At 40.3% G+C, this 24,659-nt stretch overlaps 4 protein-coding genes across 6 annotated transcripts; 3 read left to right on the forward strand and 1 right to left on the reverse strand.

Annotated features, from left to right (window-relative positions):
* Positions 1-3,335: 3,335 nt before the first annotated feature.
* LOC108046460 lies at positions 3,336-15,579 on the forward strand. Its single transcript, XM_044461149.1, has 5 exons — positions 3,336-3,963; positions 13,814-13,943; positions 14,013-14,353; positions 14,571-14,736; positions 14,804-15,579. The coding sequence occupies exons 1-5, from the start codon at positions 3,838-3,840 to the stop codon at positions 14,911-14,913; spliced, it is 873 nt and encodes a 290-aa protein (XP_044317084.1). The 5' UTR covers positions 3,336-3,837; the 3' UTR covers positions 14,914-15,579.
* A 2,701-nt stretch (positions 15,580-18,280) lies between these two features.
* LOC108046468 (transcription initiation factor TFIID subunit 9) lies at positions 18,281-19,291 on the forward strand. Its single transcript, XM_017126163.1, has 2 exons — positions 18,281-18,506; positions 18,567-19,291. The coding sequence occupies exons 1-2, from the start codon at positions 18,356-18,358 to the stop codon at positions 19,241-19,243; spliced, it is 828 nt and encodes a 275-aa protein (XP_016981652.1). The 5' UTR covers positions 18,281-18,355; the 3' UTR covers positions 19,244-19,291.
* Positions 19,292-19,585: 294 nt separating this feature from the next.
* LOC108046467 (replication factor C subunit 2) lies at positions 19,586-20,964 on the reverse strand. The gene is made up of 3 exons (XM_017126162.2): positions 20,752-20,964; positions 19,818-20,685; positions 19,586-19,754 (listed from the first exon to the last, which is right to left on the reverse strand). Exons 1-3 carry the CDS (start codon positions 20,856-20,858, stop codon positions 19,668-19,670), a joined length of 1,062 nt encoding a protein of 353 aa, XP_016981651.1. The 5' UTR covers positions 20,859-20,964; the 3' UTR covers positions 19,586-19,667.
* A 493-nt stretch (positions 20,965-21,457) lies between these two features.
* LOC108046454 (mitochondrial uncoupling protein 4) lies at positions 21,458-24,594 on the forward strand. Of its 3 annotated transcripts, none has more exons than XM_017126141.1 (5): positions 21,458-21,899; positions 21,968-22,239; positions 23,312-23,421; positions 23,565-24,053; positions 24,110-24,594. In XM_017126141.1, exons 2-5 carry the CDS (start codon positions 21,985-21,987, stop codon positions 24,282-24,284), a joined length of 1,029 nt encoding a protein of 342 aa, XP_016981630.1. In that variant the 5' UTR covers positions 21,458-21,899; positions 21,968-21,984; the 3' UTR covers positions 24,285-24,594. The 3 variants fall into 3 exon arrangements, with proteins under 3 accessions (XP_016981630.1, XP_016981631.1, XP_016981632.1); XM_017126142.1 differs by having other exon boundaries at positions 21,458-21,848; XM_017126143.1 differs by having other exon boundaries at positions 21,507-21,524.
* The last annotated feature ends 65 nt before the right edge of the window (positions 24,595-24,659 follow it).

Below are 24,659 nucleotides of genomic sequence, written 5' to 3' on the forward strand. Positions count from 1 at the left end.
GATAAGAACAAAAAGGAATGTTTAAGCTCATAAAACTTTGACTTTTTAAAAACGACTGTAGCTAATTTATTATGATTATAAGTTTTATAAATTGTTTTATTACTACTAAAAATGTTGTTGAACCAATTATTCTGCACTGTGAAGGGCGTTTTAAATAATTTCAACTGAACATGTCACCTTAAATCTTTGTGTATGATTAAGTTTCTGTAGTTTTTCCAATTGTGATGGAGTACGATTGTGTACCAAATAATTAGCACTTTAAAATTTGCATAGTGGTCGGAATTGGCAGGGATTATCTGGGATGGGAGCCGATGCCATTTTTGGCCTCTGACCGTCGCGGTCACCACCTGTTGCTACCTGGTGCCTGTTACCTGTTACCTGCTGACTTTGGCCGTTACTTTCACTGCGGCCAACACGTTTCGCTGGGCTTTGTGATTATTTGCGCTGGCCTGTGCTCGTCCACAATGCAGGAGTTATTAATATTAAAATGACAGAAAGACGACGCAAATGGCAGGGCTGCCTTCCCAATAATCGCATAAATTAGCCATTCTGTGTGCAGCAGTGGCGGAAGTCGCTTCTCCAAACATTTCACCACCGCTCTCACTTTCGTTGCGGCCTGACAAATATTTAATAATTTGTGCTAAAATGTGAATTAAATGCCAAGCGGCATGCATAACGCATAATGCTGGTTACCACCTCGGGTAACTGAAAACAGAAAACAGAAAACTGAAAAGTGACAACAAGTCGGGACTTACTTACGACAAAAACAAAAATGCGACGCCGTGGAATGTCAGCGGAATGCGAAAAGAAAACGAATTATATGAGCTGGCGGTTAGAGAGAGAGAGGGCTAATGGGGCGCAGAGAGAGACAGGCGACAGACAGACACTCGAGCGGCCTGAAACTTTTGGCCAGCAATTGAGATCGAGAACTGGCCAACATGCCGATCCGATCCGATTACAAACATTGGCTATATAAGTGCATGGCTATTCTTGTTGTTATTTAGGTAATGCTGGTATTTCCACACGCACACAAATGACACTCACAACAGCAGTCAAAATAATAGCATGGAATTTTTTGAAAAGCCTTTAAAAAATGTTTTTTTAATATTTTGAACTTTCACGAAAAACTAAATGACTATTTTACCGAAGAACTTATTCCTTCAAATAACAAAGGAGAACTAAAACAGTCTTATTCATTCCCTTCTAAACATTTTTTTTATCATTATACCTTTCAAGCAAGAACTGAAATATAAGATTATTTTAAGATAACTTTCGAGAGAATGTTTTCCCAGACTTAGACTATTGGAAATACATAAACTGAATCTGAAGGTTCCACAAAAATCACTAGGTATTAAAATCAATTAAAATAGTATGCAGTCAAAAATATATTGTTTTCTTTGGGAACAAAACAGACAAATTGTCTGTATTAAATAATTCTATGTTGAAATTTCAAACCAAAAGTTGTTCTTTATATGTTGGTAAACTTGGTATAAAACTAATAATAATCACTTTATATATATTTTATATTTAAGAACTGCTATTATTTTTCCCACCATTGTGTTTAAGCTGATGCAGTCGAGAGCGCGCCCAAAAATGCAATTGAGAAAAACCCACGCCATAAACAGAAACCCAAAATAGACAAAGGCATTAAAGTCGATGAAAATCAACAACAACAAGTAGACGCTGCGAGATGCCAATGCCGCACACAGATACACTGCATCTGCATCTGTATACGTATCTGTATCTTTGTTTGTGTTTATTTTTACCTGCGCAGTCGCAGCATCTTTGGGTCAATTGTACACTGTGCGAAATCGGGCATTAGCTGCGCCCTGATTAACAGCGGGCGGTGAAACTGTCATCTTTAATCTATTATTGTCAAACTAATTCGGACGTCATATGGGCGGAATTTTCATTTATTTATTTAGAATCTGCATAGGTACATAGTTTCTTGCCCCATTAGGTAATTGCTTTTTTTCAGCTGGGCGTATTGTTTTGCCAACCGATTTCAGGGAACTGTCCGAATTCAAATGAACCATTTTAAATACTGACTTACTAATTGCTCTATATCACATGTGGTAATCCAGGCCTGAAACTGGAACTGTTTTAAAAGGTGTCTAAGTGATGATCTGCAGGTGAAAATTAAACACTGGCTAAATATCAAGTAATGATAATTTACATATTTTGTTATCTGTTAAAAAAAACTTGAAAATACATCAAGCTTAAATTCAATATCAATTTGATTCTGTCAAATGGTTGAGATTAGATACAAAAAAATCTTAAGAAAAACTACTAAATCTGATTACATAATCTTAGTAATATTCCACTAAAATATTTGAATAGTCCTCATACGTAATCCTTCAGTGTAAAATGGTATTGAGGAGGCTGATCCCAATATGTTGCAAATAAAATATGTTGCTTAGTTTTGACAGAGTTACGATCTGGCGCGGAATGACTGCGATACGGAAAAGATATGGGAGCACTCCCCCTGCTGGGCTGCCTCCTCTCCCCCCTTAATGCCGGTTCCAGCCCACCGCCCACGCCTCTGTGCCTCGCGTCCTACCTTCCTGCCCACTGGAACTCGGAGTTCCAAATCCACTGGCCCAGGCAGCAGCACCACCACGATCACCACAAGTCAAACAAAAACAAGAAAATATCAACAGGCTGCTAGCACTGTGTTGTTGGTTGCCTTTTGTATACTCTATCTACGGGGTGATCTACATTTATCAGAACTTTGACGTCTTCGAGTCTTAAAAAATATTTATTTGTGGCGTAATAAGCGATTATTTTCGTCCTATTTTCAATGAAAATAATTTTGAAATATTGTTTCATTACATACATTTATTAATCGACTAATGTTTGGTTTTATAAATAGCTATTTATCATCATGGATCAATATATTTGTTTATCTTCTTTATTTACACGAACTGAGTTGCTTTAATATTGGGATATAATAACATATTATTTGTTTTGAAAGATACATATCTGAAATTTGACAGATGGCTGTATAATGGATTTTCCGGGGACATAGCGAGTTTTACATGGCAATGGTTTGAACGTTTAGTTAGAGCATTTCGTAGTTCGGATATCGAATCGTGCGTTCCTTTCTTGTTTTCGCGTTATCCAGCAGGTAGAAGTCGTTTCCTTGCCTCCTTCTCTTATCTCTCTTTCCCCCTCATTTTGTTGCATTGCAAGGCGCTCGAATGAAACGCCGACAGCGACGCAAACTGCGACGCAGACTGCGACTTGAGACTATGGGCATGGGTGTATGGATGTGGGTATAGGTGTGGGTATGGGTATGGCTATTTGGTATTACCTGAAGTCGGGCTCAGCCGTCGACGATTTTCAGTCCGCCAGCGAACGTTGTTGCGATCACAACGTCTCAGTTCTCAGTTTCTTCGCTTCGCTGCTCAGCTTCAGATTCTCAATTCTCCAGCTCAGATTCTTATCCGGCGCGCGTGTGTGTGTGTGTGCAGTGTGCGTGTGTGCTGGACGCCGTGTCAGTGTGTTAGTGCTGGCCCGTTGCTAAAATTATTATTTTTTTAACGAACGTTGTTCTTTTTTTTTTTTACTGTGCCTTCCAAACTGGTTGCTGCTCTTTTAACTGTGTATTTGTGCAGCAGCAGTAGCAGTAGCAAGAAGAAGCAGCAAAAGAATCTAGCTGCGGAAGAAGAAGAAGCAGAAGACGCAGAAGATCACAGATCAAAGAAGGAGAAGAAGAAGAATAGTAGCAACTGTAGATTGTATAGTTTATGCTATTCGGAAATTTTCGGTTGATAAGTCCCGAAATATAACCGAAGCAGAGATTGATTTCGAAACAGGAATCCGGAATACACCACAATGCCCTGCTCGGCCGTAACCCTATCTATAGCGACGATCTGCGCGATCATCGCCACCGCCCTGCTGGCGATCGCCTTCTCCACGGATAATTGGCTGCACTACGATGTCTGGCGCAACCAGATACAGGTGAGTCTTTAGTTTTCGAGTCTTCAATCTTGGCAGCCAAGGCCCCAGACCAAAAAAAAAAAAATGGGGGAGGGCTACGAGTCGAATTAAACCAAGGCCCAACCGCTTGGAATACATAATCAGCCAGACACAGAGCCACCGAAAACTACGGTGCATCTGCGGCGACTGCGTGGCAGAAGCCGCAGCCAAAGCCGAAGACTCTGCCGCTTAAAACGGAGCTTAAACTCCGGTTACGAACTCCGCACATTGGGTCAAAAGATATTGCTAAATTTGAGTTAATGGGGGCTTAAGCAACGGCTTAAGAAATCTAGAAACAGATCTGGCTTAAAGTCATACACCACTTTTCATAATACCTAGTCTAGTTAAAAAAAGGTTTAATTATAGTACGAATGTGCAAAAAGAAAAAAATTTGTGAGACTGCATAATTTAATTTTACTTGATTTTATTTAATTTGAATAAACATTTTAATAATACATTTTATTTAGTGATATTTAATTTAAATAGAAAACAGTCTGAAAATAATTTATTGGTAAATTAACGATGTGCCTTAATTTCCGAAATTGATATTTATGGAACTCTTGAAAATATAGAAAATCTTTGTTTTTTAAACATGCTGTAATAAAATTAAAAGTTTTAATGTGATTCTGAAAAGCACGTTTTAATATCTAGTCAGAGTGCTAATAAAATAGATGTGCAGTTTTAAGACCTGAAAATAATAAAAAAGCAAACAGTCAAAAATGTATTACAAAGATTTACAATTTAAATGTTCTCAATCATAAAAACTAAAAAATAAAAGAGTGTAAAAAGAATTATAATAAATTAAAAATTATGAAGTAACTTTAAGAGTGATATTTTGTTGTGGATTTAAGAAATTCTTTCGTAATCTGGGTCCCTCTTCCAAGAACAATATCTATGGCGATGCTTAGATAAACAAGATAATTGGGATGCACTTGCATTCATTTGTGCACTGCAAACAGGTGTGTGTGTGTGGCCCACTGTGCGGAAGGAGAAGGGGAAAGAGGAGGGAAATAAGAAGGTAAAGACGAGGTGGAGAGACAGGGAGGTAGCAACAAAGGCAACAGCAACAAACGGTGGTAACAGTAACAGTTGCTCGGTTTGTGTTTGGCCAAAAGAAAATAAGGGCAAGGCGGTGGAGAAGAAAGGTCGAAAGCAAACACACCAACAACTGGCATTGGAAAGAGAGGGAGGTAAGAAGGGTGATTGGAAAGAGGGGGAGGGGGAAAGGGGGAGTGGAGGGTGGGCAACGGCCGTTAACGTTAAAACTTTCTACGCGAGCGCTTAGCCAAGCCAAACGCGATGAATGAGAAGCGAAAAAAGAAGAAGAGCCCAGTCAGAAGAAGACGAGAAGGAGGAGGAGGAGAGGAGTAGCAGGCACTATTACCAATACCAGCACAATTTCACATTTGTACACTGCAAAAACAGACCATCTTCTAATAATCAAACTTTGCTTCTGTTATTAAATCGAAAATTCTTCAGTTTGTAGTACTGAAATACAATCTAACGGTTAGAGTGGGAGGTTTTCCATTCTCACAAATTACTAGTATTTTAAATTGCAAGCAATTTAAATTATATAAAGCAAGTTTAAAACATCATATATTCCAATTAGGGTTGCGTTTGTCCTAATGAAGTGTTCTGAAAAAAAACTAACTCCAAATTGAAGGTGCAACTGAAAGAGAGGGAGAACATTAGACGCGAGAGAGATATAGTATATATATGCATGTAAAAGCAATACGAAGATCGTTTGAGTGTGTGAGTTCGCATACCATTCATTCCAAAACAAGTTACCCAAAAAAAAAAACAATAAAAACAGCTGAAGAAGAAGAAGAAAACGAATCAAAGTGTGCTGAAAATATTTGCACGTTTTTGACTTTGCGGCTCCGGGTGAAGTTGTCGCCTAATCCGAAAGTTTCAATGGAATCTAGGGAACGATAATTACGGTGAGATCTACTGGTGGATCGGATCTCTCCCTTCAACGAAATGTTTAGGCCACTTATAAAGCCATCAGAACTATGTAATCGCCGCAGAAGAGAATTCGTTTGCCTTGACCTCCCCCATTTTGGGTCATCGTTCCCTTCTCTTTATTTACGTTACTTCCCCCCTCCCTTTTTTGTTTTTAATTTCCGCCCTTAGAAGCGGCTTTGAAAAAACCGCTCAGGTGCAACAGGTAATTTGAGATGGGCTACCTGTACAGGAAACCATCGAAAGACCTGCAATCTTATAAAGTGCATCCCCAGGGAGTGAAAAATTAAATGCCAAGATCGATTATGAACGGTCCTCAAAAGGGAATCCCGGGATGTCGGCATACTCTTCTGAGTATTAATCAATTTCTTGGTGAATTACCATCAATTTTATTTAGCAGAAATCATTAAGACATTAAATTAAAAAACCATATACCATTTAATTGGAATTACACAGCTTAGAATCTTTTCAGAAACAAACTAACTAGATTAGAATCTTGACCATTATGATTGCTTATTATAAGTGAAATTAAGTGTTTGTTCCGTGAAATATAACAAATGGCAATTACTTTATATTTTATTTAGATTAATAAATGTATTATAAATTATTATGTATTTCATTAAGATTAATCAATATTTATTTTTCTGCATTTATGCAAATTATGTAATATTGGATTGGTATTATATTGCATTCTTTTCTCTACGAAAGATCTTAAGGAATCTCCATAAGGGTGTTATACAAATGAATAATAATTTACCCAAAAGTATGATTTTTTCTGTAAACCATCTATTAGAAACCTTAAGTAACCTAGAACTGGGTTCAAATACTTAAATGATGTTGTTAACTTAAGATATATCCCTTCCTCTGTATTTGTATTCTTCATAGATCTTTTAGTTGAACAAAGTTCAGGCACTTGAACACTAATGTCCCTATCTACCTCTGGCTTTCCCCCACCGATCCTGTTTCTTCTCCTTTTTCATTATCTTTCAAGTACTCGTACTGGCTGGCATGCCAAAGCCATATCGCTTTTTGTTTTGTCTTAGGCCAAACCATTTGGCTTTGGCTATGGGGTTTTGTATCGTATCCACGCCTATATCGCAGTACCCTCCCCTCTCACTACCCCTTCAAACTGGTTTTCAAGTTGAGTTTTCACTCGTTTCACGTTTTCGAGACAACGACGACGACTTCGACGACTCAAAATTGGTATGCGGCTAGTTGGCCGGTTTGCTTTGCCACTTCGCTTTTTGGCCCTAACTCGCAGTTGTTGTATCTCTTTTAGGTGGAGGGGTTTATGGGGGGGAGTTGAGGTGCTTGGGATCCCCGGGCACCCAAACCGAATTGATGGAACTGCGTTTGGGCCTCGTCTTTAACTCGAATCTCGGGGGTTCGTTGTTCGATCGGTGAAAAGAGAAAACCCTTCTCCCAACGTTGCAATAAAATCGAATATAATATTAAATTATAGCTTTTTGAAAAACGAAGCAGGAATAAGATGACCCTAAAATAAAACTTCATAAAACAATTGTATAATCCTTAAAAAAATCATTGATATCCTTATTTTATTTATATCTTGGTTTCAGAATGATATTTAAATAAAATAGTTTTTAAAATATAACAAAAAAATGGATTCTAAAAAACGAGTTAGAATTAAGTTTCCCTTATGTTTTAAATTTAGAAGAGTTTAATCAGATTTTATTCATGGCGCTTTAAATATTTAAATCAATTTTGGGATGCATTGGGAACGCTTTTGAAATGAAAAACTCCCAATAAATCAAACATTTGTGTGACATATATTTTTTTCTGTGGATATATGCACTCCATACCTTTGTTTACCTTACTTCTGTGTACGATTTCATTTTACACTCGTCTCACTTTGGGCAATGCAATGCCGACGACGACAAAAAACTAAAAACACAAAATAAGAAATAAAATATATAAAGAAAAAAGGCAGAAAAACAAAAAAGCGAACCCAAAACCGAAGCCAAATCAAATATCAAATGAAAAGCTGCTGCTGCCTGATGTTCAGTTGTTTAGTTGTTTAGCTTTTCAGTTGGCTCTTTCCAGTTGGCCGTTTTCCCTGCCATTTGGCGATGAATGAATTTCGTGCTGGGCCTTTACGCTTAGTAAGCGCTTTGTCAGGAGAAAGAAGAAACACATGTTAATTCGCGATGTGAAATTAATTATTTTCAGCTGGGGTTGCGCATACGCCGCGTGTGACAGAAGATTTCTTTTCACCACCTTTTTTCTCGCTGCCGTTTTAACCGAAGTGGAACCCATTTTATTTCTCCACATGTATTGACGCCATCGTTCAGTGTTTAATTTATTATTTTATTGCTGACATCATGTGAAATTCCAAATCGGTTAATCAGCACTTGGCCATATTCCCGCGATTGGCTTAAATTAGCATAAAGTGAATTGCACTTGGCTCAGAGCGACTTGAATTTCAGGCAGAGCGAATAGAAATTGGTTTGATTTTTAGCCTGGGAGAATTCTGGGAATAAAGGGAGATTATCGAGGAATGGTTGATGTTTCCGGTTTCCAAACTGTTTTCTTTTGGTAACGGAAGAAGACGAAATTGTTTAATGAAATTCAAAGAACTGGTTTTTTTTCTAATTGAAAAACAGAGAATGGAGAGTTTTTGTTGTAATCACGATAATTCTTCAAATAGTTGGGTATTTATATGTTATTTTAATAAGTTAACAATGAACGTAATTAATCAATAGAAATGATCCAAACAGCAGGTGATCGTTAGATCATTATCAGACTCACATTATACAAAATAAATCTTTAAAAACACCTTTAGGCCCAGTTTTCTGTCTATATATCGGAAAATCAGGTCCCGGCAATTGAAAATTAAGGCTATGCGAAATTTAATTTCTTCGCAATTATCCGCATGCGAGATTCTTGGGTCTCGAAGATCTCTGCATCCGAGGTCTCTTATTATGGAGACCGCTTGAGCGTGCGATTCAAAACGCTTTCGCTTCCCATCCAAAAAAATAAAAAGAAATAAAAAATGGTAGAAAAAAAAAAAAACGACAAAAGCAAACAAAGTTTCAAGCGATAATCGTGTGCGTTTTTTTTATTCGCTACTTCACTCAATAAACAAACCATTTGATTTCAATCGGTTTCAGGTTTCTGCGCCCATTTACGCTTCTCGCTACTATTATTACTTTTATTCATTATCACTTTTTATCCACAAATGTGGCGACTGACTTCCGTGTCGCGTAGATTCGAGTCTTCCATAAAAATATAATGGGGCTTCTTTGGGGGCTGTAATTGCGATCTGGCAATCCGTGTGGGCCAAAGTACGCATACGAGTGTCAAGAATGCGATGTGGAATTGAAATACCTCAGCGATCTTCCCCCAATGTCGCGCTCCCACGACCTTTTTTCGACAAATCGAGAAACCAGAAAAGAAACATTCACAGAAATAGAGAAACCAGTTGTTCGGCGACTAAAATTGATGTCTGTGCATCGGAATTGTTGCAAACTGTTTTTTGTTTTGTATTGTCTTAGGTGCAGTGTGTTATAAATTATTCATTAAAGGCTGCACCGCGAGAAATAAGGTCAAGAAGAAATCAAAAGATTAAACTCAAGACAAACACAATTGTCTTCAACTACAGCTGTTTTTTATAAGATAAGTCTATGACTATAACTGTTTTTTTAAAATATATATGTCTTAATTATTTTTCAAATAATTTCCAATTAGCACGCTTTTATACACTTTTTTGGCAATTAAAATTCCGACTTAGTTAATTATATGTATTATTAAAATTCTTTCATATTTTCATAAATAGTTAACACTGGGCGGAAAGAAATTCCAATGATATATATTCATAATTATTCTCAGTGGTGGCGGGTGCAATAAAAATACAACCACACCCCCGGGTACTAAATTCAGTAAAAATTCCGTTGGTTTGCGACATTTGTTCGGCCTTGACTTCAGCGGATTTTGCCAGTGGTTGTTCATATTTTTGGTGGAGGGGAGTAACTTGGTCCAGCTGCTGGCATCCTGCTCTCAAGAACCAATCCAGTTAGCCACTCTAGGGGGGGCTTTATCTGGTTTTTGTCAAGCCGCCCCATACCCCGGCTTACACATGTTGCCCGATTGGCTAATCACCGACATCCGTCGTCGGCATTCGAGGGGTATGAAATGGGGGGGGGTCAGGGGGGTGTGCGGAGTTGGGTCTAGTTTTGGTCTGCATTGGGGCTCCAAACTAGTTTCGCATGTGCTCCAGCCCGGGTGTCATAAAAATATTTGTGCCTCGCCATTTGTCCAACTGAGCCACTGAGCTCTGGAAACCGAGGAAACTGAGGCAACCGCCGGACCACTAAGCCACTGAACCACCAAACAAGCCAACCAAACCAAACCACCAAGTGGTTCATTGCAGTTGGCTGTACGCAAGTGTTTCCGCAAATCTACCGAACGGTTGGAATTTCTTCATTCAGAGAACCTGAATCATAGGATTGAAAGCAAGATCACATCTGGTCTTAAATAGAGCTTATTCTGGTTATCTAAAATCGATTATAATTAGTTTAAGTAGTTCCATGGAATATGATCAACTAACCAGCTTGATTAAAACATTGTTAGCCGCCGATTTATTTAAGAGGTACATCGACCATTTTTATTTAACTATTCATCACACATAATCGGACACAAAAATGAAGATTTAAACCATTTTTTTCCGAGGCACTCCGTTTAGAAATGAGTGGTAAATAAAGGTTTAGTGTCACCTTCATGGGATTATCTTTTCAATAACAAATTAAAACTTTTTGGCAGCCAAATGACAGAGTCTTTCAAAAGAGACTTTCTTTCATATGGTCGATGGGTAATTTCATTGAAGAAAGTTTTTGTGTTGAGCTGAAGATGAAATCGTATTGATTTGGGTTACCAATAAAATGCATTGTATTATCGTTAGGCGATCTGACGAAAATTCCCCGGGGCTGCGGATAAAGTTGGACACGTTTAAATGATTTTAAGTTATCGGTGGATCGGGCTGCGATATGAAATTATTCAGGTAAATTGCAGTTTATTTTCCCTTTATGCGCTGGGCCGATCGATGAAGCACTGATCAACCTTGAAGCACTTTTCGCATTACAGTTTTGTTCGCAATCAATATCTTGCCATGCGTAAATCTATAACCACATGGATATATATAGTATGCCGCATTAATCCAGCTAACCAACCGATAATTCGAACCGCTCTCGTTTTCCACCGCCATCTCCGCCGTAGGAGGAGTCCGAGTTCGCGTCTGGGTCTGGGGCTGGTACACACGACTGATTACCGATTTCTTCACATTTCTCGACAGTATCTCTCAGGTTTTCGTTCACAGCCGAATGCATTTCTAATCCAGCTCAGTTCGGCCCCCTTCCTGATTGAATGCTGGACACAATTTGTTAGATATATATACATATATATATGAATTACAAGTCTGGGGCCCTTAATTGCCCAAGACTTTCATAAGAAAGTTACAAAATTAATCCGCTGAAGAGGCGCTAATAAAGAGAAGTCTTTGATATTTCTTTTTTCTCTGGGACCGAGTCAAGCGAAAACGTTTCACAAGAGTGGTTGAGTGGAGAGAAGAAAATGGAAATAGAAATGGAAATGGAAGGTGGAACGCCCTAACCAGTTCATGGTGCCCTAACCATCGTCTCCAAACGAGGGTTACGCAACCGAAAATCATTTTCCAGCCAGCCTCCAATTTACATAAGCCTGCGATCCGATATATGTATATATATTAGTGCATTTACAAATAATAAACGATGAAAAACTAAAAACTATTTTCGATATAAGCTGGACCTAGCCCCCTTCTGCAGCCCCTTGTTTTTTTTTTGGTATTTCCCATTGTTGTTTAAGTACCGGACATACCGTAGAGTAAAACACGTTTTTCAACTCGCAATCCCCGCTCCCCCTTAACATTTCTTTTCCCCTCATGAAAATGCATGGCAGTAATGAAGAAAAACTCGTCTCGTCTCGTCTTTGTGCGATTTCCCTCGCCACTTGGGAAGGTGGAAAAGCCAACGATCATCCGCGTAAACCGAAATCGTAGAATTTCTGGCAAACTGCCAAAACGTGAGGAACGTGATATCACTCGGAATAGTTGGATTTCACTCGGGCTTCACGCAGAGAAATTGGTGGGGAGGAATTGAAATATTAGACATCACTACGTGAAATTCTATAATGTACAAAACACGGCTCAAGATTCAATGAGCAAGAGGTGGCAGAATATTGAATTGAATGGCGATTAAATAAAATGTGTCATATTTTAATTTATTTTGAGATCAAATTTCGGGGTGAAGGCTAAAATAATGATGACTTTAGATGATTTTGGATAAAAGCTGACACATGATAAATGCGATTTTGTAGAATGAATCACAGAATTTCTATGCTTATTTTTACCATAATTAAAGATCTTTCGTTTCACTACTTATTAAATAAACGTACAGATTGATAATTGAGAATTGTATCTTCAAATAAGATATGCTATCTGAAGTTAATTAAACAGTCAGATTACATAAAGGTTTATATATCACACCAAGAAGAGGATGTTAACTATAAAATAGGGAGATAAACTTGATTAAATACATTTTTTAAGATTAATCTTTTGACCTTTAAATTCCTTTAATCAGAATTATCACTTACCGATTTCTTACCTTTAAAGTTTTCATATTAAATCAAGTTCAAGCTGCTTATAGTGATTACGTTTACTGAAGCAAATTGCTTTCATATCAAAACGTTTTCTCACTTCAGGTGAAGATCATATTTTCTTAAAAGGTAGATCACTTAATTACCAGGTTAACACACATCTTACTTACCTAAAAGCCATTAAGCTCAAGGCCTATTCATTAACTGAGTTACCAAATGATCTCGACTGAGATGCGACCCCTGGTGACAATGATCGGTTAGAGATCGTTTAAGCCGGCTGCCTTACAGCCAAGAAACGCACTGTATTATGCATTATGCACACCACTTGGGCCCAGCGAACCTTGGGCCGTAAACTCGCTCTAGAGAATTGCTCAACCCAGCAGCAAAAAACCAAAAAACAATGAGAAACCGCGGAACGTGTTCAAAATGCCACTCGATCTGATACGATGGCTATATCCCATATAGCATACATATACCCATATGCCATCCCTTCCAACCCACGCTATCCGAACATCCGTATATCGTTAAGATGACCGGATGATGATGATGATCGACATCGGCTTTCAATGCGGTTCAATGCTGACTGTCTGTATTTCTCACTGTGATTGTGATTGCGATTGTTATTGTTATTGCGATTGCGACTGGAGTCTGAGGCGAGGTAGTTGAACAAATTATCAAGAGTCGCCCACCAGGGACGGAAACGGGTTTATTAATGAGCATATAGAAAATTTCGATTGAATAACAATTGGCTGTGAGCTCGAGTTTTGGCATATACTCTAGGCGCTAATCCCTTAAGAAGGTTAACTCGTAAGCTGAACGAAATCAAGTGCAAAATAGGCATGTTTATCAATCTTATCAAAAAATTAGGTGTGCTTGCAAGCTTTCAGAAACCTTTCAAAGCTATTAAAAAACACCAGAGTCCGGAAATATGTAAAACATGTAATTGAGAAACTGACTTAAAATGTTGTATTCATATATAAATAACAAATTAAAGTCGTTTGGTATAAACATAAAAAATAAAACATTTTTAAGATGCATTACCACCATTTTGAAATAGTTTTATAACTTTACTTGAAATAAGTTTGCAAAACTTAAACTAAAACAAAATAATAAAATTCCCCATCTGCTCAACTTAAAATATGTCAACTTAATGGTCTCAAGATGTACTAATTTACAGTATTACTATAATATAACTAACCCATCTTTGTTATTCTCTAATCAATTTCAGTCCTTTGCCGCCAAACATTCCGATGCAGATTTGCTGTTGCACAACATGAATGTGAAGTACTACTACTACACGAGGACACGAGGTCTGTTCAGGATTTGCTATCCCAAGGAGCGGCCGCCGGCAGCATCGGGTGAGTAATCGACTGCATGACCTATAGGATATATGAGATATCTAATCCCTGATCTCCTCGACTGCTTAGTGCCCACCTATCTGTCGCCGATCGAGACGCACTGCTCGAACATCGACTACTTCCCGCAGGCGGAGGACGAGAAGATCGCCAACGAGGACGCCACCTCGCGCCTCCATCTGGCCCGCTCCTGCATTGCCCTGTTCATCATCAGCTTCGTGACCATCTTCTGTGCCTTCTGGACCGGCCTCTCCGGCTGCTGGAAGCGCTCCTCGGGCGCCATCACAGCCACCTCGATTCTGTTGCTAGTCACCTGCCTCCTGGCCGCCGGCGCAATGGGCCTCTGGCACACCGTCGAGTTCTTCGAGAAGGAGAAGGTAGTCGGAGAGGACTACTTCCAGCAGTGGAACACGGTATGTTCTCCCATCCCTGAGAATTATATGGCAATAGCTAAAATACTCAGCTTATAAGTGGGAACTATTTTTACATCGGAATATTTGAGTTCTGAATATCACATTTAAACAGTTATAAAATCAGATCAAAATTTATAATATATGATGTAAAATTAGTTTGTTCTTCTTTCCTAAGCAATGGCTTATTTATTTCTAATGACTTTTATGCGCTTTATAGGTCCTGCGCGACAATACGAAGATTGCCTACGACTGGTCGTACATCGTGGCCTGGGCAGGAATCGGGACCTGTCTCCTGGCGGCCATCCTTCTATCGGGAGCGGCCGTTTGTCTGCGCAACGAGCGCGAGAAGGAGGAGCAACTGAACCTGCAGTACCTGATGCCAGGTGAGATCGGGATCACCAACCTCCTTAGCATTGAATGTTACTAATAACCCCTCATTTCGATTTCCAGTTTACTCGCAGAAGCAGCCACCCTATCCGCCCTACGCCAACTATGCCCAGCCGCAGATTTACCCAGGACCCTATTATCATGGCTCGCAGTACGGCCCCTATAACTACTAGGTTAGGGACTGCTACTAGGAAAACCCGGAGCAATCAGCAATGGAAGCCGAGGAACACAAGCTTGAATCAAACTCTCTGCGAGCAATATCAGCATAGAAATCACAAATGACCAGGAGGGAACCTGGTTCTCCAACATCCCCTCCCCAGTAATCAAAAAACTTGGCGATCAAATAGAACAACCGCTAACGAAATCTTAAATTACATTCTGACAATGACAATAATATAAATCATCAATTTTTTTTTGACAAGAATTTAGTTTGTAGTCTTTATAGAGCTATAAAAATATGCTTGTATGTATAACTGATCGTGGGACTTGAGTCAAAGTTGCGTCCAAGTTTTTGGTGCGCGAATTGTTTTCGCATAGTTTTGCGCGAAATATCTTAGAAAGACGTCGGCAGAGTATATGGATGGATATATGTATATGTTGACCACGGCGAGAAGGCGAATAAAAGACGAAACAATAAAGAGTTAATTTATTGTAGCACGTAACGTACATCTAGCGTATCTAAAATAATAATAAACAAAATATGTATCTAAGCTAAAAGTTTCATTGTACAATGTATATGAATGTAATAATGCGCGACAAGCTTCAAATTGTCTTCCAAGTATAGTGCATATTGTATGTAGAGCTGTACGTTTAATGAATAAAAGTTTCTTACGTTAGAATTTCAATTTTTGTTGGCGGGTCTTAACTTTTGATTTTTGAATTTTTTCCAGAGCGATTGTGTTTCCATTTCAGCACACTTTTCTTCGAAAATTTGGAAACGGGTTTCATTATTGTAAATGACGAAAAATCGACCCAAAAATAAAAACTAAACTAAAAACACAGTTTTTTAGAGAATTAAACCACGATCATTGGTAAGTATGCCACTTTAAAATCGAATGTCTGCACGAAAAGTTATGAGCTTAGAAGTTCAGTTTTTATGTACTTTTCTGCAAACCCATTTTTCGAAATTTTAGAAAGGGGTTTCATTATTGAAAATAACGAAAAATCGATCCAAAAATAAAAACTAAACTGAAAACACAGTTTTTCAGAGAACTAAACCACGATCATTTGGAAGTATGCCACTTTGAAATCGGATGTCTGTACGAAAAGTTAAAGTCCAGTTTTTTGGCACTTTTCTACAAAGCCATTTTTAAAAATTTGAAAATGACGAAAAATCGACCCAAAAATAAAAACTAAACTGAAAACACAGTTTTTTAGAGAATTAAGCCACGATCATTTGGAAGTATGCCACTTTGAAATCGGATGTCTGTACGAAAAGTTATGAGCTTTAGAAGTTCAGTTTTTTGGCCGTTTTCTGCAAAGCCATTTTTCAAAAATTTCATTGAAAATGACGAAAAATCGACCCAAAAATAAAAACTAAACTGAAAACACAGTTTTTTAGAGAATTAAACCACGATCATTTGGAAGTATGCCACTTTGAAATCGGATATCTGTACGAAAAGTTATGAGCTTAGAAGTTCATTTTTTTTTAACTTTTCTGCAAAGTCATTTTTCGAAAATTTGGAAATTATTGAAAATGACGAAAAAATTGACCCAAAAATAAAAACTAAACTGAAAACACAGTTTTTTAGAGAATTAAGCCACGATCATTTGGAAGTATGCCACTTTGAAATCGGATGTCTGTACGAAAAGTTATGAGCTTTAGAAGTCCAGTTTTTTGGCCGTTTTCTGCAAAGCCATTTTTCAAAAATTTGGAAAGGGGATTTCATCATTGAAAATGACGAAAAATCGACCCAAAAATAAAAACTAAACTGAAAGCACAGTTTTTTAGAGAATTAAACCACGATCATTTGGAAGTATGCCACTTTGAAATCGGATATCTGTACGAAAAGTTATGAGCTTAGAAGTTCAATTTGTTTTGCACTTTTCTGCAAACCCATTTTTCGAAAATTGGGAAATTATTGAAAGTGACGATAAATTGACCCAAAAATAAAAACTAAACTGAAAACACAGTTTTTTAGAGAATTAAGCCACGATCATTTGGAAGTATGCCACTTTGAAATCGGATGTCTGTACGAAAAGTTATGAGCTTTAGAAGTCCAGTTTTTTGGCCGTTTTCTGCAAAGCCATTTTTCAAAAATTTGGAAAGGGGATTTCATCATTGAAAATGACGAAAAATCGACCCAAAAATAAAAACTAAACTGAAAACACAGTTTCTCACAGAATTAAACCACGATCAATTGGAAGTATGCCACTTTGAAATCGGAAGTCTGCACGAGAAGTTATGAGCTTAGAAGTTCAGTTTTTTGCACTTTTCTGCAAAACCCATTTTTCGAAAATTTGGAAATCATTGAAAATGACGAAAAATCGACCCAAAAACAAGAGAGAACGCTATAGTCGAGTGCCCCGACTATCAGATACCCGTTACTCAGGTAAAGGGAGTGCGAGGGATATGGAGATAGAAACTTTGATCACGCATAACTTTTTAACGAATGGTCCGATTTGAAAAATTTTTTCTACATTTCGATTGATAAACACAATAAAACTGCATTTTTACTTTTCCGAAATATTTACATTTTTAAAATCGTATATAAGCGATTGTGGGCGTTAAAGGGGGCGTGGCACCTTTTTGAAACAAACTTACGCTGCGTAGGAACTCCTAGAATCTGCATGCAAAATGCCAATCTTCTAGCTTTTATAGTTTCCGAGATCTCAGCGTTCATACGGACGGACAGACGGACAGACGGACAGACAGACAGACGGACAGACGGACATGGCTATATCGACTCGGCTAGTGACCCTGATCAAGAATATATATACTTTATACTATAAAGTTTATAGGGTCGGAAACGCTTCCTTCTAGCTGTTACATACTTTTGCACGAATACAATATACCCTTTTACTCTACGAGTAACGGGTATAATAAAAAGTTAACTGAAAACATAGTTTTTAGAGAAGTAAACCACGATAAACCAAGTATGCCACTTTGAAATCGGATGTCTGTACGAAAAGTTATAAGCTTAGAAGTCCAGTTTTTTAGCACTTTTCTGAGCAAAATTCTTTATGGCGGGAAGCCGGAACATTCTACTGTTTATTTTTATAAATCATTCCCAGATCATTTTTAAATAAATGTTGTAAGAAAGCACAATTTGTTACTTATATAGTATTATTTTTAAAATCCACATCTTATTATTTACCTTTCAATTTTATTTCTTTTTATTTTTTTGGGTGTAGAAAAATGTCTTTAGAAATTTATTATTTACGAATTCAAATCGGTTAATGAATCGAAATTGTTCGCGGTAAACTATTTTATGAAAGCCTTCAATGCAGTGCCCACACTCTTTTTAAATAATAATACCAAATTAATAAAAATACCCTAAAATAAAAGTAATACCATATTTTTAATAATCGCCCCGAAAATGGACAACCGATAACCGATAGATTATATATGTACATGTCAATTTTAATAAACAAATCCCTACAAATAACAACAAGATGAGCGGCGAAAAGGCCGAGAAGGCCAAGATCAGTGCCCAAATCAAGCACGTGCCGAAGGACGCCCAGGTGATCATGTCGATCTTAAAGGAGCTGAACATCCAGGAGTACGAGCCGCGCGTGGTCAACCAGATGCTGGAGTTCACCTTCCGTAGGTGCCGCACAAATGGGAATTTTCTTTGAATTTACTAAACATTGCAGTTCCTTTCAGGCTATGTCACCTGCATACTGGACGATGCGAAGGTGTATGCCAACCATGCGCGCAAAAAGACCATCGACATGGACGACGTGCGCCTGGCCACAGAGATGACGCTGGACAAGAGTTTCACCGGGCCACCGGCGCGTCATGTTCTGGCCAAGGTAGCCGACGTGCGTAACGGCATGCCCCTGCCGCCCATCAAGCCGCACTGCGGTCTCCGCCTGCCGCCCGACCGCTACTGCCTCACCGGCGTCAACTACAAGCTGCGGGCCACCAATCAGCCAAAGAAGATGACCAAGTCTGCGGTGGAGGGCCGTCCGCTGAAGACCGTGGTCAAGCCTGTGTCCAGTGCCAATGGGCCCAAGAGAGCCCACTCCGTGGTGGCCAAGCAACAGGTGGTTACCATTCCCAAGCCCGTTATCAAGTTCACCACCACCACGACCACGAAAACTGTGTCCAGCTCTGGAGGATCAGGCGGCGGCGGGGGTTCGGGTCTGGATGTGAAGAGCGAGCCCAGTAGTGCAGGCGGAGATCTAAAGATGGAGGTGGACAGCGATGCAGTAGCTGTGGGCAGCATCGCCAGTGGATCGGGATCTGGAAATGCCAGCGGGGCAGGAGGATCTTCCGGCGTGGGAGTGGCCGTCAAGCGGGAGCGCGAGGAGGAGGATTTTGAGTTTGTAGCCAACTAGGGGAGCGAACAGATTAACCTTAAATATATTTTGAAAACCAGACCTAAACATAGGCATTTGATTGAGTACTTCGGGGGATATTTAAAGGTCCGAAATAAGAAAAAACCGATGAATGTCGGTTAATTAAATTTTGAATATTTGTGCACTTTAGGAATTGTAAACAAAAATATGTTTTACAAATACTTTGTTTAAATTAGTCGTATAGTCCAAAAGAAACCGAACATCTTTAACAATCGGGGGATAAACCTTGCTTGTGGGTTCGTAAAAATGATACATCGGTAATAGATTTATTTTCAAATATTAAAAATATAAGTGTTTAATATATAAATGCAAAAATCGGAATTTAAAATTAAGCGTAAAATATATTTTAAACTTCAGTCGCTAACAAAAGTATAATGAACGTGTTTAGAGTAGAATGTGGTCATCATTTTAAAGCTAAGATGATGCAGCAGCCAAGGTCCATGATCTGCAGGTACTCGGATCCGCCATCCTGCAGGCGAAAGCAGCATTCCTAAAAGAAAATTAAATCATTAAACAAGAGGCAAAAGGACAGGGCTACGGGGCCAAAACGTACACCCAACTTATCGCAGATCTTGGCCTTTTGTGGATCATTCAGCCCCGGATGGTTGACAATGAATTCGACGAACTGTTCCATCATCTGGCCAACGCTGTAGGCGGAGAAACCGATCTCCTGCACGAACTGCTCCAGGCGTTCGTAGTTCCCCGAGCGACAAACCTCCAGGTAGTCCTCCAGATAGTATTCCGGTATAACGCCCGACATCTCGAACAGATCGGCCGTGTTGATGACGTGTTCGGGGCCCTTTAAGCGGTAGCAGGACTGCAGGGTGGTAATGGCCCGGCGCAGATCTCCGCCAGAAATCTTAACAATGGACTTGTAGGCATCCTCTTCGATCTTGACGCCCTCCAGCTCGCAAATGTGCTGCAGACGGGCAATCACCTTGTCTTCGCCCAGGGCCTTGAAGCGGAATTTGGAGCAACGCGAGGTGATGGGCACAATGATCCTGGAGACATAGTTGCAAATCAGGCAGAAGCGGGTGCTCCGGCTCTCCTTTTCCATGGTGCGACGCAGAGCGGATTGGGCGGCATGTGTCATTGAATCGGCCTCGTCCAGAATGATGATCTTGTAGGGCGGACACGGCTTGCCATCCGGACGCACACTGCTGGCCGAGAGCTGCGAGAAGTTCTTGATCTTGGTGCGCACCACATTGATGCCCCGCTCATCAGAGGCGTTCAGTTCCAAGATGCGGTCTTTGAACATGTCCCCGAATATCTGCCGGCCGGCAGCCAAGATCGTACTGGTTTTGCCTGTGCCGGGAGGTCCGTAGAGCAGCATGTTGGGCAGATCTCCGCCCTCGACGCACTTGCGCAGCACGGCTACCACCTCGGACTGCTCCACCACATCGTCCACGTTGCGCGGACGACTAAATAGGACAGTTGGAAAAGATGTTAGCCACTTTATTTAGCATGTGCTTCGGATTGCAACTCACTATTTTTCCACCCATGGAGCCGGCGGCTTGCGTCGCTCCACTGGACCTCCTTGACTCTTCTCCCCAGCTCCCGCCGTCGATTTTCCCGTCTTTAAAAATGCCTGCATATCGCAATTACCGAATTAAAACAAAATAATAATTATAAGTCCAGCAAAAAGCAAAAGTTTGCCGCGTCCTGAGCGCGCTCTTATCGATAAACTGTAATCGAGGCTTGCCAGGTTGCCGGCTGCAGGGTTGCCAGGTGGAGTCATGCAATTGTACACTACGAAAAAATAAGGACTAAATAAATTATTGTTTTCCACATACAAATTTTGTATTCTGATGCTTGGAGGGGAAATAGAGTTCTTGATATTAAACCTAAATGGTTTAAGATGGTTTTTTATTATTTTGTTTTCTGCGTTTCTTGCTGTCTTTCAAATGTTATTATTTTGAAAGTACTGTATATGTTTAGTATATTATTAGCCATTAAGTAAATGTCATTTCAGTAAACAATTTTTTTGAGCCAAGAATCTGGTATTGTGATGGATATGTTATAATGTAAAAAATATATAACACAATATATAACACTATAAAATTAAGTTTCAAACAAGGTTTGTAAGACAAGACAGTATTTTCAAAAATAATTAAGATTTTTAAACAGTAACGGCCGTTATTTCTCTTTGTGTGGCAACCCGTTGCACCTGGCAACTCTGGTCTGGATCGCCACTGTTGCACACTGGCCCCTTGTGTTATTGTTTTTGTGAACTTTTTTGTTTTATTGCGGTTAACTACAGGTTTTATACAATAGCCCCACAATATCTGGCAGGATATAAATAGAGCGGATTTCGCAGGCGGGTTGGACTAACATGATAAGCCGCCTAGCGCGTGCCAGCGAGTGTTTTATACATAAGAGCGCGATTTTGATTTGCCATTGCCATTGTTGTTTGTTACGCCTCCTACCACAAACCCACAAACAAAAAAAATACATAAAACCTTGCCAAAACGTTGTTGTTATGTAAATTCACGGAAGCAGAACGTTGGACACAAAGGCACAACCATCATCTGCATCCGGAATCCGCCATAATCTGCGTGCTCCCCTTTGGGACACAAAGCGAAAGGTCGGAGCACCCGCAAGCATCACGCGATTGTGAAAGTTTCACCTGCCCAGAGTTTGTTTAGCACTTGTTTACCTTTCGAATTGTGGAGTTACTGAGTATTTACGCCGTCTGTTTTCCAGATCACCCCTGCTCGGAAATGGCCGCCAAGGCCGATGAATCCTCGCCAGCAGTCACTCCCGGTGGCAGTAGTAGTCCCAGTCCCGTGCCCTCCAGTGGACGTCACCAGCTGCGGCCCGTGAAGTTCGACTATGCGGACTCCTTTGCCTGCACCTACGTCGTGTCCGTGGTGGCCGCCTCCATCGCAGAACTGGCCACCTATCCCTTGGATCTGACCAAGACGCGTCTACAAATCCAGGGCGAAGGAACCGCGCACCCCGCCGGAAAGTCCAATGTGAGTGGAACCCGATTTTCTGCTTCCTGCTTGTCGTTCTTATCGTCTCCGGCTTTTGGTTATCCCTAATCCCCAACCTAATCCCAAACCGAATCACAGATCCCTTTGCTCGCAAACTAATGCAAACATGGAACTGCCTCTCTTATTTAGCGCGATAAGAGTGCCAAATTTTGAATGTATTGGCGCCGAAAGATAAGGCGAATATAAGTGGGCACGGCCATGCTGATAACACTCGGCTTGCAGGGCGCTTTTGCAGGCGTTTCGGTATCAGTCACAGCTTCAGCCCAGATCAGATCCATCCCCCACCTTGGTTTGCCCATCAACCACCATCCATAGTCGTAATCGTATGCCCCATTTTGCTTTCCCATTCTTGTGTGAATCGATTTAAAAGGAATTGTTTGTCATACTGCCAATTCTGAGCAATTTTGATAAGCTCTGTTTATGACTAAAAGAAAATATGATAGCGATAATTACAAATAAAAATATAATCTTTATAAAATAATACAGTGAGCTAATAACAACAAACCTTTTTTGCTTTAAAAAATATGAAATTAAATTCAAAAAACAATTCTAAGTAAGAAAACATATGCATAAGTCGGTTTAGGTTTTTTTTCGTTAAGATAAAATAAAACATTATATTTGTCATATTTTCGGGCGGCCAATATGTTTTCATATATATATATATTAACTATTTAAAGATAACGATTAAATTTATTCTTGTTAATCTTGTTAGAAAAGAAAAACTCTTGGAGTTCAAAAAAATTAATTTTTTTTTAAATTAAAGTTTTAGAAAAGTAAACCGTACATATTTCATAGTAAAGTACTAACTGGATTAGTTTAAAATAAATCGACCAAAATATAAACCATTGGATCAGAGATAAGAGCTAGAATGTCTTGGGCGGAATAGCAAGTCTTGCATTGCACTCCAGAGATCAAGTCATCCCACTGCCCACCCTTTCCCGTTTTTGTGTGCCCGTTCCATGTGAATCTTGTGTTTTTTCGGCCTACAGCAGATACAGATACTACAATGAACCACCCTCAATTACCGATTACCAACGATTACCATTACCAGATGCAATACCGCGGCATGGTGGCCACCGCCTTCGGGATTGCGCGCGAGGAGGGCGCCCTGAAGCTGTGGCAGGGCGTGACGCCAGCGCTCTACCGACACGTCGTCTATAGGTGGGCATTCCCAAAAACCCTCATTCCAGCATCTAGATCATCGCCACAGCCAATCTGCCAGCAGCTGTTAGCTATCAGCTATCAACGCCAGTCACTCAGCCAGTTAGCCAGTTCTAATCCGAGTTCTCCCTGTCCATCCGCAGCGGAGTGAGGATCTGCAGCTACGACCTGATGCGCAAGGAGTTCACCCAGAACGGCAGCCAGGCGCTGCCCGTTTGGAAGTCGGCGCTATGTGGCGTCACCGCCGGAGCCGTTGCCCAGTGGCTGGCCTCGCCCGCTGACCTGGTTAAGGTGCAGATCCAGATGGAGGGCCGGCGACGGCTGATGGGCGAGCCGCCAAGGGTCCACTCCGCTGGCCACGCCTTCCGGGAGATCGTCCACCGGGGCGGAGTGAAGGGCCTGTGGAAGGGGAGCATCCCAAATGTGCAGCGAGCGGCGCTGGTAAACCTGGGCGACTTAACCACGTACGACACCATCAAGCACCTGATCATGGACCGTCTGCAGATGCCCGACTGCCATACGGTCCACGTGCTGGCCTCGGTATGCGCAGGATTCGTGGCGGCGATCATGGGCACGCCAGCGGATGTGGTGAAGACGCGGATCATGAACCAACCCACTGATGAGCATGGGCGGTGAGTAAGCCTGGTTTGTCCATTAGAATCCCTAATCAACTCTCACATTCCTGAAGGGGCCTGCTGTATCGCGGATCCGTGGACTGTCTGCGTCAGACGGTGGGCAAGGAGGGATTTGTGGCGCTTTACAAGGGATTCCTGCCCTGCTGGATTCGAATGGCACCGTGGTCACTCACCTTTTGGCTGTCCTTCGAACAGATACGCAAGATGATCGGCGCTTCTGGCTACTAAGCGTTGCCTCAATCTATGTTTAGGTGTAGATGTACATACTGGATGATGTATAGTGCAGTTCGTTCATTGCCCCGCCTCAAAGTTGGTCCTGACCCTCTTTCCCGTGCCTGAATACCTTAAAGCCAGGATGTTGTGCGACTCCTGGCAAAGCTTAGCAAATGCTCTGCTCTGTCCAATTTTAGTCTGTTATGCCAGAGGGTTTTTCCTACTCAGATCTTTCGGGTTTCTTTTTCCTATATTTTGTTATTGTTGTTGCCTTAAGAAAATCAAAAACCTTACAATAAAGCGAGAAACTTGTTATTTCAAAAAAGTGCTTACTTTTTAAAGAGCCTTTTGAATAAGAAAGAGACAGCAATGCTGGTGTTCTTTGCATAA

This window comes from Drosophila rhopaloa, unplaced genomic scaffold (genome assembly GCF_018152115.1).
Source record: "Drosophila rhopaloa isolate 14029-0021.01 unplaced genomic scaffold, ASM1815211v1 contig_3, whole genome shotgun sequence".
Taxonomy (NCBI): Eukaryota; Metazoa; Arthropoda; class Insecta; order Diptera; family Drosophilidae; genus Drosophila; species Drosophila rhopaloa.